General features: G+C 37.3%; 1 protein-coding gene across 8 annotated transcripts in view; it reads left to right on the top strand.

Moving 5' to 3' along the window:
- Positions 1-16,636, top strand: part of DCDC1 (doublecortin domain containing 1) — a 271,410-nt gene that overhangs the window by 20,048 nt on the left and 234,726 nt on the right. For 7 of the 8 annotated variants that reach the window (XR_014000680.1, XM_081163132.1, XM_081163131.1 and 4 more), the window contains exons 3-5: positions 1,100-1,369; positions 3,050-3,194; positions 3,560-3,722. Coding sequence is in view for 7 of the 8 variants with exons in the window: in XM_081163132.1 (XP_081019258.1) it covers positions 1,100-1,369; positions 3,050-3,194; positions 3,560-3,722 (578 nt within the window). In the remaining variant the exon portion in view is untranslated. The remainder of the gene's footprint in view (positions 1-1,099; positions 1,370-3,049; positions 3,195-3,559; positions 3,723-16,636) is intronic. The other variant, XM_081163133.1, reaches the window with a different exon arrangement.

Raw genomic sequence — 16,636 nt, 5'->3', positions numbered from 1 at the left:
CTCTCTTTTTACTGTTGAAAGTCATGATCCACTTCCTTTTCTCTGTGCTCTAGCTGCCACTTGTAGCACTCACCTGTGTCTTTCTCATTTCTGAAATTTAAAATCTAAATTCAGTTCAGAAGCCTTGCTGTTTCCTTAAGTATTCTGCTGTGTCACCTTTGGCACAAATGAAGGGGAAAATGCATTATTTCTATCACTGTTGACTATAATAAGATAACCTAAAAATGCTTACACTTGGCTTACACTTGGCTTACACTTAATTTAACAAAATAAATTGTTCTTGGTCTTCTTGAAAAAAAGTAAAGTAAACCTTAATCCTGAACTGAACTCACAAGGCAAACTATACTATTAAGTACATTCCCATGTATGGAATAGGATTATGAAGCCATCCTCTTAATAAATAATCTTAGTGAATACAGGCAACGAACTACAATAGGAACAGAGAAAAATGCTATATAGATATATTTCAAAACGTTACATGCAAACAGATCATCTGAATATCTGGGTAGCTTTTTCATGTGTAATATTTAGGGTATTACTGGTTAAAAGAAATAATTCCCAGCCAGTTCATCTGTTGTAATTGAAAACACCTGAAGGAGAGTAGGATGGGGATGTCTGCTTTGAAGTTTAAAACCAGCACTTTGAATTGTGCTCAGACATGTATTTGTATTCAGTGGGGCTGGTTAAAAACTAGTGTGATATGTTCTGTCCAGCTAGACTCAATTTCCAAATAGTTTTCCAAAACAGGCTCACACAGAATGTAATACAGTCTAGTCAGTTACTAGCATTAGTATTCTGTACTTTAACTGATTTTAGTTACCCAGTTTAACCAACTGTAGTTATCAGAGCAGTCAGAGCTGCAGTTAGATTCCTGTTTATTTCTAACCTCTTAGCTGAAGATTAAAAAAAGTTCTTTGAAACATTCTTTCTCTTTGTAGTAATTCCTTAATATGTCAGATATTCTTTTTTTCCTTCCTCAATTGCCCACCTATTTTGGTCACATTTTCCGGCATGGGTGCATGACTGGATTTCCCACGTTGTCCTAGTTTTGGGATTACTTAAACCCAATATCTGTCCCCCCGCTCTATTTTTCTTTCAGAAAATACATCTCCCCTAACACAAAGGCATCTGGAAAGACAGAAGAAAAGCAAAGAGAGCCTCTGTTTGGCCCTATGAGTCCCCTGCAATCATCAGTAATACCAAGAAGGTCAGAGCTTCAAGATGGTTCCATACATCAAATAAAATCAGTTCAGAGAAGTGATAGAATATCAGAACTAGTCAGCTACAAATCAAATAGTACAAACATTTTTTCTCTTATATCACCATCCAAGAGAAACAGACCTGTCAGTGCTCCTCCAGGTCAGCTAAGGTAATCAAAGCTGTTCCATGTTCCTTTTAACTATGACTGTTGCTGTTCTGTCTCCTTTCAACTGACTCAGTGATGATTCAATTGACAACCTCAAACTTACAGTAAAAGACTGCAATCTTTATTTAGATTTTTGATATAATGGTATCACAGTGCAATCCTAAGCTTGTTTACCTAGAGGTAAGTCCCTCTGAGTTCACTGGTATCTAGTCTAGTAGGTGTGCTTAGGGTTGCCATCTTGGTTATTCACAGAACTGCTTTAAATGTGATAAATATACCTTATATGAGAAGCTTTTCTATGCAAGTCACACGTAGATTATTATACATAATAGGTCGATATTTTTATACCCATAAAAGGCCAGTTGTGCCAGTCTGGTGAACATGCATGCTCAGAAATAGATCCATATCTGATCAGCAGGCATCAAGTTTGTGTACAGTTTGCATACCTTTCCCTTCACTGAAATGCATCATGTATAGGAATATTTATTTTTTATAATAGAGAATGGGATGAAAAAGAGAGACTTATAAACAACATAACATATACATCAGAATTTCTGGAATATGACTACAATGTGGAAGTGAGTTGTGCTGTTGGTGTACATTATATGAAATGATACAGAGGAATTTCCACAAATTCAGTGTGTACCTCAAGTACATTTTATCCTTTGTGTGATACTTGCACTATCTCATTCCATGCCAGTAGTGTGATATCTCATCACTGAAAAACAGATGGCAGAATTGTTTTGCTACAGGGACAAACTCTGTTGCTGTTTTATTCTGCCTTCAAAAATATATCTACAATGTTGGTAGGTGATAGTGAGGAGCATTTATTGCTCCAACACACACTTTAAAGAAAGCAACCACCCTACACAAAATTCAAGGACAGAGTCTTGATATATTTGGGAGGAGAACAGTACTAGGTGAGCACACAAACAGTGGCTTCACACAGTAGGAAGTGCATAGACACCAAGCAAAATTGGAGGAAGAGTATTTCACTGGCATAGCAGAACAACCTCACTTTCTAGACTCTACACTACAAACAATAAAAGTGCACATTTATTGCACAATAAGCTGGAATAGCACACACAGGTGATTAAAAAAAAGGGCTCAACACTAATACTTAAATTCTTATATTGTTTAAATGAATCAGGCTTTGTCTAATTCTATTTGATTTGTTAAAGGTTAAAATGGGAATAAGGCTACAATTCTATACATACTTTTTCAGAGTATGCCCCATTGAACACAGACTTATTTCTTAGTAAATATAGTCAAATAAGTATAATAGGGTTTTTTTTATAAAGCAAAGCATCACTTTTCAGTGCTTGCATCAAGAAGACAAAAACCAGTGGAATCTTTATGTATAATTTTATAAGAGCAACTTTACACCTGAGTTTTTAATTTTTACAGGTGAATTGAATTTGAAGCATTGGTTTACAGTTCTCAGTATAATTAGGAAAAGGGCTTATTATTATGATTGTCTTTGTTTTAAAATGCAATAATCACAATCTGAATAATCATTGAGAGAGACTATAATGTAATTTTTGTATAGGTACTTTCTGACTAGTTCAACTGAATTGGAGTGTGCATGCACACGAAAGCTCATACCAAGAACTAACTTAGTTGGTCTTTAAGGTGCTACTGGAAGGAATTTTTTTATTTTGAATTGGAATTGTTTTTCTACAGATCTTCCTTAAAATCCCATTTGGCCCAAAAGATCCCTGAAGTGCCCATTTTTGAACGACAACCACAGATACTCAGAGTAACAGCTTATAAGAATGGTACAAGAAGCGTGTTTGCTAAAGTTACAGTGCCACTTTCCATTAAACTGGTAAGCATCAATATAATTTCTGTGTAGCCATTTTTGTTTGGATATTGATCTTTGAGTAAAGGAAGCACATTTTCACACTTCTTAAGCGTATACATAGTTACTGCATTTTTACCTTCAATTATATAACGTAAAACAGAGGCCGTAAAATGTAAAGTAGAATTTGGAGTTTCTGCAGAATCAATACAATTAAATGGTAGCCGAATAATAACATTGATAGGTAATGCTTAGCAATTGGATGTACATATACTGTGTTGAGGGAAATTAGTTAGGATTTGGTTTTTAAGTATTGATTCTTGATTAAATTTTAGTAGTTAGCATGAGTATATTTTTTTCTTATTTTTTCTTACCTTTTGGGGCTGATTTAGCTGCTGGAGAAGTGCACTGGAAGGCTGAAGCTGAATATGGCTGCGCGACGAGTCTTCTTGGCAGACGGCACTGAAGCACTCGATGCTATAGACATACCCCATGATGCTGACGTTTATATTTCAACCGGAGAGCCCTTTTCAGATCCATTCAAAAAAATTAAAGGTAAAAAATGCCAGAGTCAATGGCTTAAGGGGTGCAATTAAAAATGATTTTCATCCTGTCTTTTTGCATGGTTTAACAAAACTAATGTTTACTCATTTACAGCTCAGTAAGAGGATAATGTGCTTAATGAAAGAAAAATCTACTGACAGCCACGTTTATTGCCCTTCATTAGCATTGGTGCTTAATTTAATATAGATCTGAATAGACATTAGGGAGCCTGCAGGAGGTTAAATGGTGAAAATATAATAAATTAAATAAGAGATTATTGAATTTACTGTTTAGTCTCACTGACATCTAACAGACACAATTCATTAGGCTTATTACACTATCAAAAATAATAGTTCAGAGTTTGAGTATTTTATTAATTTAGTCATTTGACCTTTATTAAGACAAAGCATTAAAATAATTATCAGACTGCTGATGCCACAATGTAAAATATTCACGCTGAAGTTACACAGAAATGTATAAGTACACCTGTTCTAATATTTCATTTTGAAATTTGAAGCTCTTTTAGCATAATCGCTTAATTTATTTTCTCATGTCTCTAATTCTTGTAATATGCTTTCAGGTTTACTTATGAGCGTAGTGTAGAATTTTATATTGCTGCTATTTTCAATTTTGTTGCAAATGGATTTTTATTTGGGCAATATTTTACTGCACTAAATGACTAGTGCATTTAAATACAAATTTATGTATGAAATTGAAATATGACATATAATATAGCTGGACTTTATGATCAGAATATAATTGAATAAATATTGTATTAAATATTGGCCAAATAATGTTGTATGTTAAGCTGGAATGCGTTAAGAATCAATCTGTAATGCCACTCCATTCAGTAATATGCAACAATTTAAAAATACCAAAGTTGGAAGTAGTGTGTTTTAGAGGAGAAAAGTAAAGTGCTTTAAGTTGATATATTGTTATTGTTTAAAATCTTTTAGAATTGTAGATGTAGTACCATTCAAGAGTTTATATAAAAATTGGAATTGTGTTTTAATGTTGATGAAAAGCACCACAAACAGTCGTCTTTGTGTTTTGTAAAATACATTAATTGCACTGAAAACTGTTTACAAATGGTTTTGCATTCAGTTGACTCAGACAAAAGAAATAGCTGGTTTTGTATTTTAGAAACAGATTACTGTAAGAATAGCAAATTATGCTTAATCACTGGAATTCCTATAAATATCTGTAAAAGAAGTATACCATATAAATACTCTAAAATGATGGGAATACTTAAGTTTCCCCCACTAGTTGAGCCATATAATATATATCCCTGCAATGTTTTGGAATAAATTATATTTCTTCATAACTCATGAATTATGCATGTAGTGTAGTATTACAGATGATATGACAGTCTTCTTGAATACAGTCCAAATGATCCATTGAGTATGTTTTAGTCTATTAACTCAATAAGGAGAATACATTTAGCCAAAAAAAAATATTTGTCTTTTTTTGGTTCATGTAGGAGTAATGAATTGCCCTGCTGTTCTGACATATAAACAACAATAATCAATATTCACATTGTCGCAACATCTTAGGAGTTACTGAGATAAATCTAATGTTATAGTAATATTCATAGCCAGTGTGATATTTTATGTAAGGTGCGGTTACTTTTCCAGGCATATTTAATGAATGCTTGTATTTTCCAATTCATCAAGCATTTCTTTCTTTACCTCGACTTCATTCTCATCCAACAAAAACTTCTCTGCTTTGTCTGCATCTTTTGGCTGTGTTTCATCATGACATGCACTGCTGTTCCTTTAGCACCAAAATGTTGGCACACATTACTGAAAATTTCACACCAACTCTTGCTGGATCAGCAAGCTTAACCTACCAAAATCTGGTGTACTGCAATAGTATTTGACTGATAATCAATCTTTTTGCTGCTCGACAGTTGTTTCTGGGACTCAGACTAGAGCAGGTGGCAGATGTGCCTTGTCTTTTGAGAAAAGAAAGAGTAGGTGAGGTTGGGCACAGTGTAGCATATTGTGTGTCCATTAAAAGGGCTCTGCTAGGGTAAGTATTACAGGAAAAAGTCAGTGATATGCATAGAAGACCCACCAAGAACATCCAATAGGTCTTTTACAGGCTGGTTTATAAATTAAATGGGATCACAGATTTATCCCAAATGATTTGAATGCATTCTGTAGATGGATTCAACGCAGTCAGTATTTTGTTTTCTAAATTCTGTATGTAAAAACATTTTAACAAGACTGTTACTGCAATATACAATCCAGGAGCATTTACAATAAATATAATTTGTAAAACTCATAAAGGAGGGCATCCTTTTCTGATACAAAACATAAATAAAACTGACAGTGAGGGGAGAGTAATTTGTGATTGGATGACCACCACCATCATATATACTAAAACGAATTCAAGTCTTCCCCTGTTTGTGAAGCTGGAGCTAAAACCACACCAACCACACACAAGAGAGAGGCATCAGTAGACTTGGCTTAACCCCAAGGTTTGGAGATTTACAATATATATATATATTTAGCTTAGAAAGAAAAAGCTAAGCAATGAGAAAGATTACCCAGACAGCCTATGGAAACTTAATGCCATGGAAAGTTGAGAAACTTAGGAGCAGGGGGAGACTTGATAATTGAATGTGAAGGGAATTAAATGCAGTAGCTGGAAAAGGAAGAGAAAGAGAAATATATAGATATATAAAGAATGGAAAGAACCGTCACACTGTCTGGTTAACTGGGAAGCTATTTTTAAATGCCAGAGATAGAGCTGAGAGCTTCCCATCAAATTCAGCGGAGAAATCAAAATCTTCAGTGTAAGTGGGATTGAGCAATAGTATGTCTGCCCTACCGCACCTCCCCTCAAAAAAAACTGAATGAAGAGACGAAAAAAATGGAAATGTCAGCAAAACCACCCAATGGGGACTCAGCCACACTGACTCACTTGGGGGTGGGGAAATGACAATGAGGGAAGGGAAAGAATCAAATGGTGTGCCTGGAAACCTGAATAGAAAGAAAGTCCATGCATTGTACCAATTTTGGTGCAGGGCCTCACTTTTAAAATTTCTATTCAAGACCTAGTTGCCATAGTGGTGGTGTTGGCGGCGGCATCTGTCTGTCTCAGGAGACAATGGAGGAGTGCACCTTTGGGGTGAAGTCAAACCATTGGAGAGTTACAGTGCCTGCTATGGCTGTAGAGAGATGTGTTGCAGCTGGAGCAGATGTGCTGCTGTCGATGCGCCATAGTGTTTCTTCTCTCTGCACTCCTCCCAGCAGTCATTCCTTCTCTGTGCTGTGATCCACAACCTGACGGCTTGTCTCCAGGCACTGCCATCTTGCAAGGGATGTCCCTAGCCTTCCTGTCTTGTTTGCAGGCGTCTTTGTAACACAGAGTTGGTCTGCCAATGTTCCTGGTGCCTGAAGGCATCTCCCTGTAGAGCACGTCCTTGAGGATCCTGCCATCTTCCATTCTATGGACATGACCAAGTCAGCGTAGATGTCACTGAGACAGGAATACGAGCATGCTGGGAATGTAGGCTTGGGAGAGCACGTCTTTGTTTGAGACTCTGTCCTGCCATGCGATGCCCAAAATCTTCCTGCTGCAGTACATGTGACTAAGTACAGTAGCACCTGGGCTTACGTTACACTCGGGTAACGTAAACTTCAGGTTGCAAAAGCAGCAACCCTGGAAGTGTTTCGCTGCACATGCATGCGCACAAGTGCTCTACCGTGCCGCACGCATGCGCAGAAGCCGTCCCTCCGGTTGTGGAAACCTCGGGATCTGACTGGAGCTCCAGAACGGATCCCATCTGCAACCAGAGGTACCACTGTATATTCATCTAGAAGCCCGTGGATCAAATTTGACCTCTATTAAAAACTCACCAGGTGTCCTTAGGCAAGCCACTATTTTGGCTGACAGAGTTTATTTAAGCTACACATTTTATTTGGCTAGAATTTATTTAAGGATTATTGCGGTCTGGGTTGAAAGAGCTACTTCAGGCATGCACAAGGACTTGCACATACCCAAGAAAATGGTGGCTCTCCTGTTCATGAAAAGCTGAAACTGACTTTGGGCAATGGAACTTCTTGTCTGGTTTTTTCGATCCTCACCAGTATATTTGAGGAACCTTCAAAAAATAGTAAATGTAAATGGGTTAAAGATTACAGAGACTAGATAAGACCATTGAAGCACACAAGGAAGCTGTTTTTAGAGTTTCATTCTTCCAATTGTACTAGGAATTATGGCATTTTGCCTGTTTTGTTAAAGATTGTCTTGCAGATACTGAGATATAACTAGGCTAGCTCAAGCGGCACTATTTTCTTAGATTAATTTGAATTGGCATTTTTCGTCCCATTTCGACATAGTACATTGGGGATAACATTTCAAAATTTAGTATGGTCTTCCACATGTAAAAAGAGTTTAATTTTTTTTAATTGCTGTGAAATGCCAGCCAGGAAAGAATGTTCATTTAGAGAAATTTTTCAGAAACCCTGGAATAAGCATTGGAATTTCCCTAGCGACCTTGACAACGAACTCTTGAGTGGGCAAGCACAAAAACATGCATGTATTTTAGTTGGAAAAGTCAAAGAGGCTTCTTATACAAGTAAATGCATGTGACTAATGAAGCAATCATGCATGTACCATGAGAATGTTTACAATGCAGAAAGTTGAGTGCAAGTCTAAACACTGTTAACCATCAACTTGAAATAGGAAAATTGATAATGGTGCACCTTTTTATGGTATCTGGTTTAGAGGTATTGAAATATCAAAATAAAATACATTCGAGTGTTTTTCCCACCGATTTTACTTACTGTTAGCTATGAGCTTTTTACACCTTGAAGTTTGCATAAAGAAGACAGTTCCTAAAAGCTGCCCAAAATGTAGTGTTTAGATGCTTCTTGTACCAGATTTTCTTAGTTGCCAGCCTTCTAAAATTAACTTCAGATACTTTTGGTTTAAAATCAAGTGACTTTTGCCCAAGGCTTCATCCTGTCTGCTTTTTATTCAGAAACCTTTGAATGTGTGTTATGTGTAATAAAGAACTGCAGTGCTTGTAAAATTAGTTTCCATCCAGTCCACTTCACTGAATTTGTTTTTAGAGCTTATCTGTCTTGGCATAAATCTCTTCTCCCAAAGGTGATAGAGTGTAGAAATCATGTTGTCTGCATCTTAAACACTGTTAGGTAATTTGGGAGTCAACCTCAAAAATGTATGCTGCCTTATTTTCAATTTAGGCACTCGCCATTGGCTTACCCAGAAAAAGCTTTCCTGCCCCCACTCCCTCCCTGTCCTGCTCACAGCGATACCACCCTCTGCCATTTCATGGGCGACAGTCTAGCTGCTAGACTCTAGATATGGCTGAGGAAAGGTTAGCCCGGGCAGAGGGCCGCCTCTTATTGCTGTATCCTCTCTTCCTCCAAGCAACAGACAGTCTTTCATCCTGGAATGAAGGGAATAGGCATTTAGTCTCTAGCCACCTATAGCATTGAGGCCTATCTGACTGGGCAACTGACACACTTCCAGTTTCAGTGATCAAGACAACTTAAAAGCCTGCCAACAAATGAAGCATACAAATTAATAAACTGAATAAAGTGGAAAAAATTAACTATTAATCCAAAACCTAAGGTTCTAACGTAATCAGAGGTAATTTTTGATTTAAAGCATTTCATCCATGACTTCGTTTTATGCATTTGAAGCTCAGGGAGATACGGTATTTCTTAAGGGTTTTTAAAGAGGTTGAATTGAATGGTTGTGGTAGCCTTCAGTGGTATTCAACCAACCTTTACAGTACTTGGAGTAGACACATTGAAATTAATGAGCCTATGTTATGGCCATTAATTTCATTGACAATTAATTTCTAAGATTTTACATTGTGAATTGCCCTGAGATTTACGGATGAAAGGCATCATACAAATTTAATAAATAATAATAGCTGAGTCCAACAATAATCAAGAAGAAAACAGTGCGTAGGGACTATAATGGGTGTTTCCATTGCAATTTATATAGTCTACATAAACTATATTGCTGATTAGTTGTTAGTTGCATCTATAATCCCTTTTGTATTTACCCATTCAGGGTATCCTTGCATGGGAGAAAGAGCATTTTCAAATGATGGCTGCTGTTCTTTTTAGAAACTGACTACTGAGCTCGCAGTTGGCCCACTGTGATTACTTCAGTTTGAAGGAAATGTATGACAGGTTGCCATTAGGATTTTCTCCTCAACAACAAAAATGTGGTTGTGTGGAATTTAGGCCATTGTTACCACTACTGTGGTACCATTGCAACTCCTCTTCTGTTTCTCATTGTTCTTTTCTATGTTGTGTCACTTATTTATCTACACATTGGTCAATGTTTTCTGGCAAGTAAGGTTTCTATTTGCCTGTTAATCTAGTTTCCCCCTGTGGATTTTGAGAAACAGCCTGGCTGCTTTATTTATGACTATTTTAATACAGTGTTTATAAATACTTCCCTAAGATTTGCAAAGTGAGTGTTTTAGATTAACAGCAGTTTGCCAAGGCATCTGGACACAAATAAACTGTGGTTCATCTTAATTATTGTTAGTTGAAACAAACAGGTTTCATACTTTCAAGATTCACCACAGTTTATGGCTTAGGTACACAGAAGTGGAAGCTTCATATCTCTTCATGGTCGTACTGGAGGAGGAGAAGGGAGCACAGAGCTCAAGTCATGGTGAGCTTTGTTCCTGTAAAACTAAATTATGGTCTGATTATGCAACACATATTTTGCATATTTGTTCTGTTGCATATCTGTGACTGGCAAATTGACTTGTCAAGGTTTTGTGGCACCTTAGGAGGCACATGCTAGATCTGAAATCTCCCTTTCCAGGTAGAGATGCACAACTGTCACTAAGACCTATTAGTACCTGTAACATTACTAAGGTTGAGCTATAATTTCCCTTCCACATTCCTGTGCACTTGACATTTAAGGGGATTGTTGAGAGTGGGTGGATATGTACAACTTAAGCTCAGTTTTAAGCACATATTTTAAACAGCGTGTGTAGCACTGGGTCATTTTTTTATTACTATTTCAGAAAGAGAAGCAACACAAGGTCCTGAAGTGGATCAAGATTATACTGGGTTAACCTTTGCCCCCTGTTCCGTCTTTCCACCAAAAATCACTCTATTCAGCTGGTATTTGCAGTCACAGCTACATCTTCTAACAGCCCTTAGTTCTCTCAAAGCTCTAGCAAGACAGTTCATAGCATTCCAGAGGTAGAACAGAAGCATAGGAATCTGTGTTATACGAAGTAAAGACTATTGTTCCTTCTAGCTCAGAATCAAGCTATGATCACTCTGCTTTTGGCTTTTAAAGTTAATGAATTTGAATGAATAGATACAAATTGGTAATTAATGTTTCTGAATTTGAATGAGTATGGATATGTGTGGACTTGGAGAGGTATATATTGGATCTGTGTGGTGTGTATGTTAATGGCCGCACTCACTGGCATATGACACCAGAGTACCCTACCTACTGATTGCCATGTAGGGCTATGTTCTTGTTTCCAGGAAAGGATGCCAGATGTAGGTGGGAAACATGTTATTGGCCACAACTGCTACCTGCAGCAATACAGTGTCTATTAGCCTCCCCCATTGCAAAACTATTCCTTGGGTAGGGACTGACTCCATCCAGAACCGGACTCATGTACCATCTTAGTCTCCTTGCTATATAGTCAATTCCATTTGACCTGGATTGTTTTATTAAGCCTCTTGCAGCTTATCACTTCATTTGGATCCTATGACTAAGGGCTTGGTAGGAAGTAATCCATATTATATTGCAAGATTCATGTGTATCTTTTTTAAAAAACTGGATTGATCCTTGACATAAAATTATGCAGAATTTGTCTAGGCATTCCATCCAGCAATTATGTTGTGTAGTTCCTGGTTTGGCTTGCGTCTAATTTTCAATTATAGTTTAGTGCTATATAGATGAGTCTGAGGGAGCCCAAGCAAAGAATCTCATCTTAGCATTATGTGTTAAAAACGAACAATGGTTAGTTAAACCAACCAGCTTCATGACATGGTTTGAAGTTGTCTTAGGATCTGGGAACTTCTGCACGCACAGGAGATGCTCTGCTGCTGAGCTATAGCCCTTCTTGTTTAGCAACTAACCATTAAAAGTAAGAAAAATGCAGGCTCCAGGTTTGTCCAGCTGAGATTTGGCTTTGAAATTCTTTTAGCCCGGAAATAATTTTACCAGTCTGTCTTGTAGCCACACAGAATGAGGAGGAATGGACCATTAGCCTTATGTTTCTCTTGGACATGCTGGGGATCATTCATATGGCACTAAACCAAGGATAGCCAACATGGTACTCTCCAAGTGTTGTTGGACTGTAACTCCTATCATTGGCTATGCTAATGGCTATGCCAGTTAGGGTTGATGGGAGTTGGAGTTCAGCAACATATGGAGTGCACAACATTGGCTACCTCTTGCTAAGCAATTGCTTAGTGTTACATGTTAACCAGCTCTCTGACATCTCTCCATAACGCCAATGCAGACCTGATTCTGAAATTTTATACTTTCTATCATTTAGTTGTAGGTGTCACATTGTTGTAACCTGGGAAACAAAACTCCTCTCAGTTTTTAGGTAGCTAGTGTTCATTCAGTTGAGCATATAATTAATTATCAACATCCTTTCAAGCTTTCTGGATATTTGCCATGCAAAGACTTAGATATTGCCAGTATTATGCCTGAGTTATTTATTACACTTGGCTCAAATGAATCACTTTTCTGGTTTAACTAGGTAAGCTTATCATTGGTTTATACTGCTGCTTTAAATGTTATTTTTTTAAAACTTCAGGATAATGAAAGCAAAAACAATTGATCTAAGAATATATATTATTTCTAATGAAGAAACTAGGTAATGAATCATGAATTCTGTCACTAAGGGTTGTATCTGGTGTTAGTCCTGCTCAGAGTGGACTCACTGAAATTAATAAACATGACTAACTTGGGTCCATTAATTTCAATTGGTCCATGATTATGAGTTTGTAGTCCCAAAACATCTGGAGAGCCGAGCTTGCCTGTGCCTATCTACTGAGTATATAAAGGGAAATTTTTAAAAGGTACTTGCCTCATACCAAAATGGTAGGAAAGCAATACCAGGATTCTCCAGGCAATCTAGTCCCGAGTCAAAACCAGTACTTTCAGTTGATGCCAGACATTAACTGACACATGAACTGACAACCAGTACAGTTGGAAAAATCCCCAGGCCCATTAAATACACCTTGCAGCTGTATTTAGCAGTGTCCAAACTGTCCAGCTGTGTGCAAACTTTATTCAAAGGCAACCCTACATATAATTACAGTACGGTGGAACCCACGTACCGTCCTCCTTATGAACGCTTCAGGTAACGAGCTCTGCTAACACGGAAGTAGATGCTTCTGGTTGCAAACTTTGCCCCGGGATGCGAGCAGAAGTTGCGCAGCAGCAGTGGGAGGCCCCATTAGCGAAAGTGCACCTCAGGTTAAGAACGGTTTCGGATTAAAAATGGGCCTCTGGAACGCATTAAGTTCATAATCGGAGGTACCACTGTAATTTAATTTGGTGGTTGCCAGATCTAAGTTACCTCTGTCTAGGTAGGCTTTGCAGCTAGTTCAGCAGCCTAAGCTGTTAGCTTTCCTGTGTAGAACTGAGTGACTTTTCTGTCTCCAGTGGCAAAGTCTGATCAGTGAGGACCCCCATATTGTTCCTTCAAGAAGAGCACAACCTCATCCAGTACAGGATTATGTCCACCAACCAAAGTAGACAAATCACCTACTAACAGGACCTCTGGATTGACCTTCATCCAATCCATTACAACACCTGGGCACTCATTTTAATACAAACATAAAGTTTATTTCAAAATGTGAAATAAACTGCAGACTGAACCCCAAGAACTTAGAGGAGCTTGGTCAGGACATGAGAACTCCATACTAAGTCATGCTTTGTTCTGTCTTTTTCTTTTTTTCTCATGCGTCTCCAAATGCCTGACCAAATCTCTAAGGTCACTATCCTGCATGATTCTACATCTTCATCAGGGACAGGAATATTGGCACAGAACTTTATAATACTTTAAAAGTACTAAAGCCACCATAAATTTTCTTCTCCAAATGTTCTAGCTCAGTCTGCTACATTGCATGTAAAATTTCCAGGTCTTCAGATAATGTTAAGTGAAAGCGAACACTGCGAATTGACCTTTTTTCATATATATATATATATATATATATTTAAAAAAAACACCTTCAAAAAATCTACTAAAGAATGATGCCATGTTTCAAAACTATCTTCAGATAAGAAGGGAGATATTTTCTGCTAAATGTCATGCAATTTCCCAAAATGATATAATTTGCTGTGGCAGGTCTTCATTGACAAGAATAAGTGTGAGCACATTTAAAATAGGCCATCTTCTGGAAGTAGCAAGTGTCATTGAAATTATAGATTCTCATTGTTCTAATTTCTAATTATTGACAGATTTGGAAATGTTTCAATTCCAAGCAGCATTCCAAACAACAGTATAACACTTTTTCTCATAAGCACACTGAAAATTAATCACTCTTGTCATATTTATGTGAGGGTTTTTATATAAGAAATCAGCTTAATGAACATGGTGCTAAACATATATTATCACAGATTTTTCACTTTTCCTATTAATTTGTATGTGTGCGTGCATACACAAATACATCATGAATTCTAAAAAAGAGATAATTTTGTCCTAAGTTACATATTTTATTTATTTGTTTGAAAATGTATCCATTATTTTTCTTTGATAATTTTCTAAAACAACAATAAAATTTAAATTCACAGTTTAAAATATTACTATTCACCAAACAGAACTTTGCTTTGGTTCTGTTTTTCCCAGTGGCAGGAGAAAACCAAAACACAGCCAAATTTAACTTCCATTCTATTAAATTTTAAACAGTTATCTGGGGAAAAAATGTATAAATAAAATGTATCTCCCCCAGTTGTGCATTGGCCTGGCAATATATTTCAAGTCTACCATTGACTGGACTTAAGGTGATTTGAACAGTTTCTTTGTCATAATTTAAATGTAATCTGTTTCTGACTGTTGAAGAGCATGCTGTTAGAAAGTTTTCATATTATTGCCCCAAGTCTCCTTCAGTCTTCAACCTACTCCTGCATTTGAAAATCAGTTATGTTGTTATATTCTCCTTTGATATTTCCAGGCAGGAAATACTTGACAAAAAGTTTTTTTCTAATGCTATTATGCAGCTGAGGGATATTGACTTTATGCAATGACAGTGCCAAGGGCTCTTTGGATAACTATTAGAACACTATTTTCTCACCAATGTGGGCAGTTTACATTGTAAAACTACTGGTGGCTGTTAATGTAACTCTGTCCTGAGTGTAATATAGATGAGGGATAACCAACATTGTGCCCCCCAGATGTTGTTGAACTGCAACACCTATCAGCACCAGTACAAACAGCCAAAGATGGTCGGAGTTGTAGACCAACATCTGGACGGCACCACATTGGCCATCCTGCTATGCATACTTATTTGTCAAAATCATGCAGTAATATGGATATAACCAAATTCCTAATAACTGAACAGAGTGATTTCTTCAGAAACCTTAGGACAGGCTTCCTCAACCTCAGCCCTTCAGATGTTTTGAGACTACAATTCCCAGCACCCTGGACCACTGGTCCTGCTAGCTAGGGATCATGGGAGTTGTAGGCCAAAAACATCTGGTGGGCCGTGGTTGAGGAAGCCAGCCTTAGGAGAAGCAACAGCAATGTAGAAGTAACAACTGAAGCTGCAGAGCAAGCTTCAGCCTTAGATCTGATGTGAGTTAAAGTTATGTATACATATTGGCATCTCGTTCTGTGAAAAGAAATTATTCACATATGCAAAGAGGTTCTTCCTTGTCCAGTGCGCAATGGAGTCACTGTACTGTGTTCTTAAATCAGTTGTAGTTCCATAGTTTTGATGGAAATAATTCTTGACACATATAAATTAGTTGTTCACTACAAATAATTTTTGATCTTGCAATTATCTTTTCAGGTTTATTAAAATACATGTTTACAACCTTTAATTCCTATTGATTGTATGAGTTGCACATATGGATAGTTCATATAAAAGTTCAAACGAGGGGCTATACATATTTTGATTGGCATACAAGTTGGGGTGTTTGTAATTTTAATCAAAATTTAAATTAAGACATACTTCAAATAATATGTCAAAATGATGCTATTGAATTTAAAGTCTAATGACAACTGCTTTCACTGCTTGTAAAAACATAGCCATTGTGCCTGTGGCAATACAGAATGGCACTTCAGAGCATGCAGGAACAAAGAAGTCAAGTATTTAATGAACAGGGAGTGACTAAAACTGAAGATAGGAATGTGACCTGGCTATAACCATTGCAGCAAATTGTATTTTGGTTAGAAGACGTAATTATATTAAAGATAGTTGGATTTTCAAAGCATAATTTAAATTTGGAAAAGTTGGTTATTAAAGGAGAAAAATGGTTTGTTTTTTTTTGTTTTCTGTTAGGATCTATTGAATTAAATTGTAATAACTTCATTTTTTACAAAAGGGTCATGGTCTCAACCAATCCCCCCTCTCCCACCACCTGCACATAGAGAGCCAGACCATCGGTCTACCTAGTTTGAGTAGCTTATGGTGTGTGTGTGTGTGTGTGTGTGTGTGTGTGTGTGTGTGTGTGGAGCTTTCTGTTGCTTGCGGTCTGATTCATAGGGACCCATACAGCACATTGTACTATCTCCTGGGTTTGAGACGGGACATTCCCAGCCTTACCTAGATTGAACCTGGAACCTTCTGCCTGCAGAGCAAATGCTCCACCACAGAGTTGTAGCTCTTCCCCTCGAGGACTGCACCTCAGAAGATGTGGCCACTATTCTGACAAACAGCTGCTCAACAGGAAGGACTTTTGCTATCCAGGGGGATTAATCATGACCTGCT

Source organism: Podarcis bocagei (genome assembly GCF_964188305.1).
Source record: "Podarcis bocagei genome assembly, chromosome: 1".
In the NCBI taxonomy this organism is placed as follows: domain Eukaryota; kingdom Metazoa; phylum Chordata; class Lepidosauria; order Squamata; family Lacertidae; genus Podarcis; species Podarcis bocagei.
Note: the sequence above shows the minus strand (reverse complement) of the source record. Positions and strands in the feature narration are given on the sequence as shown.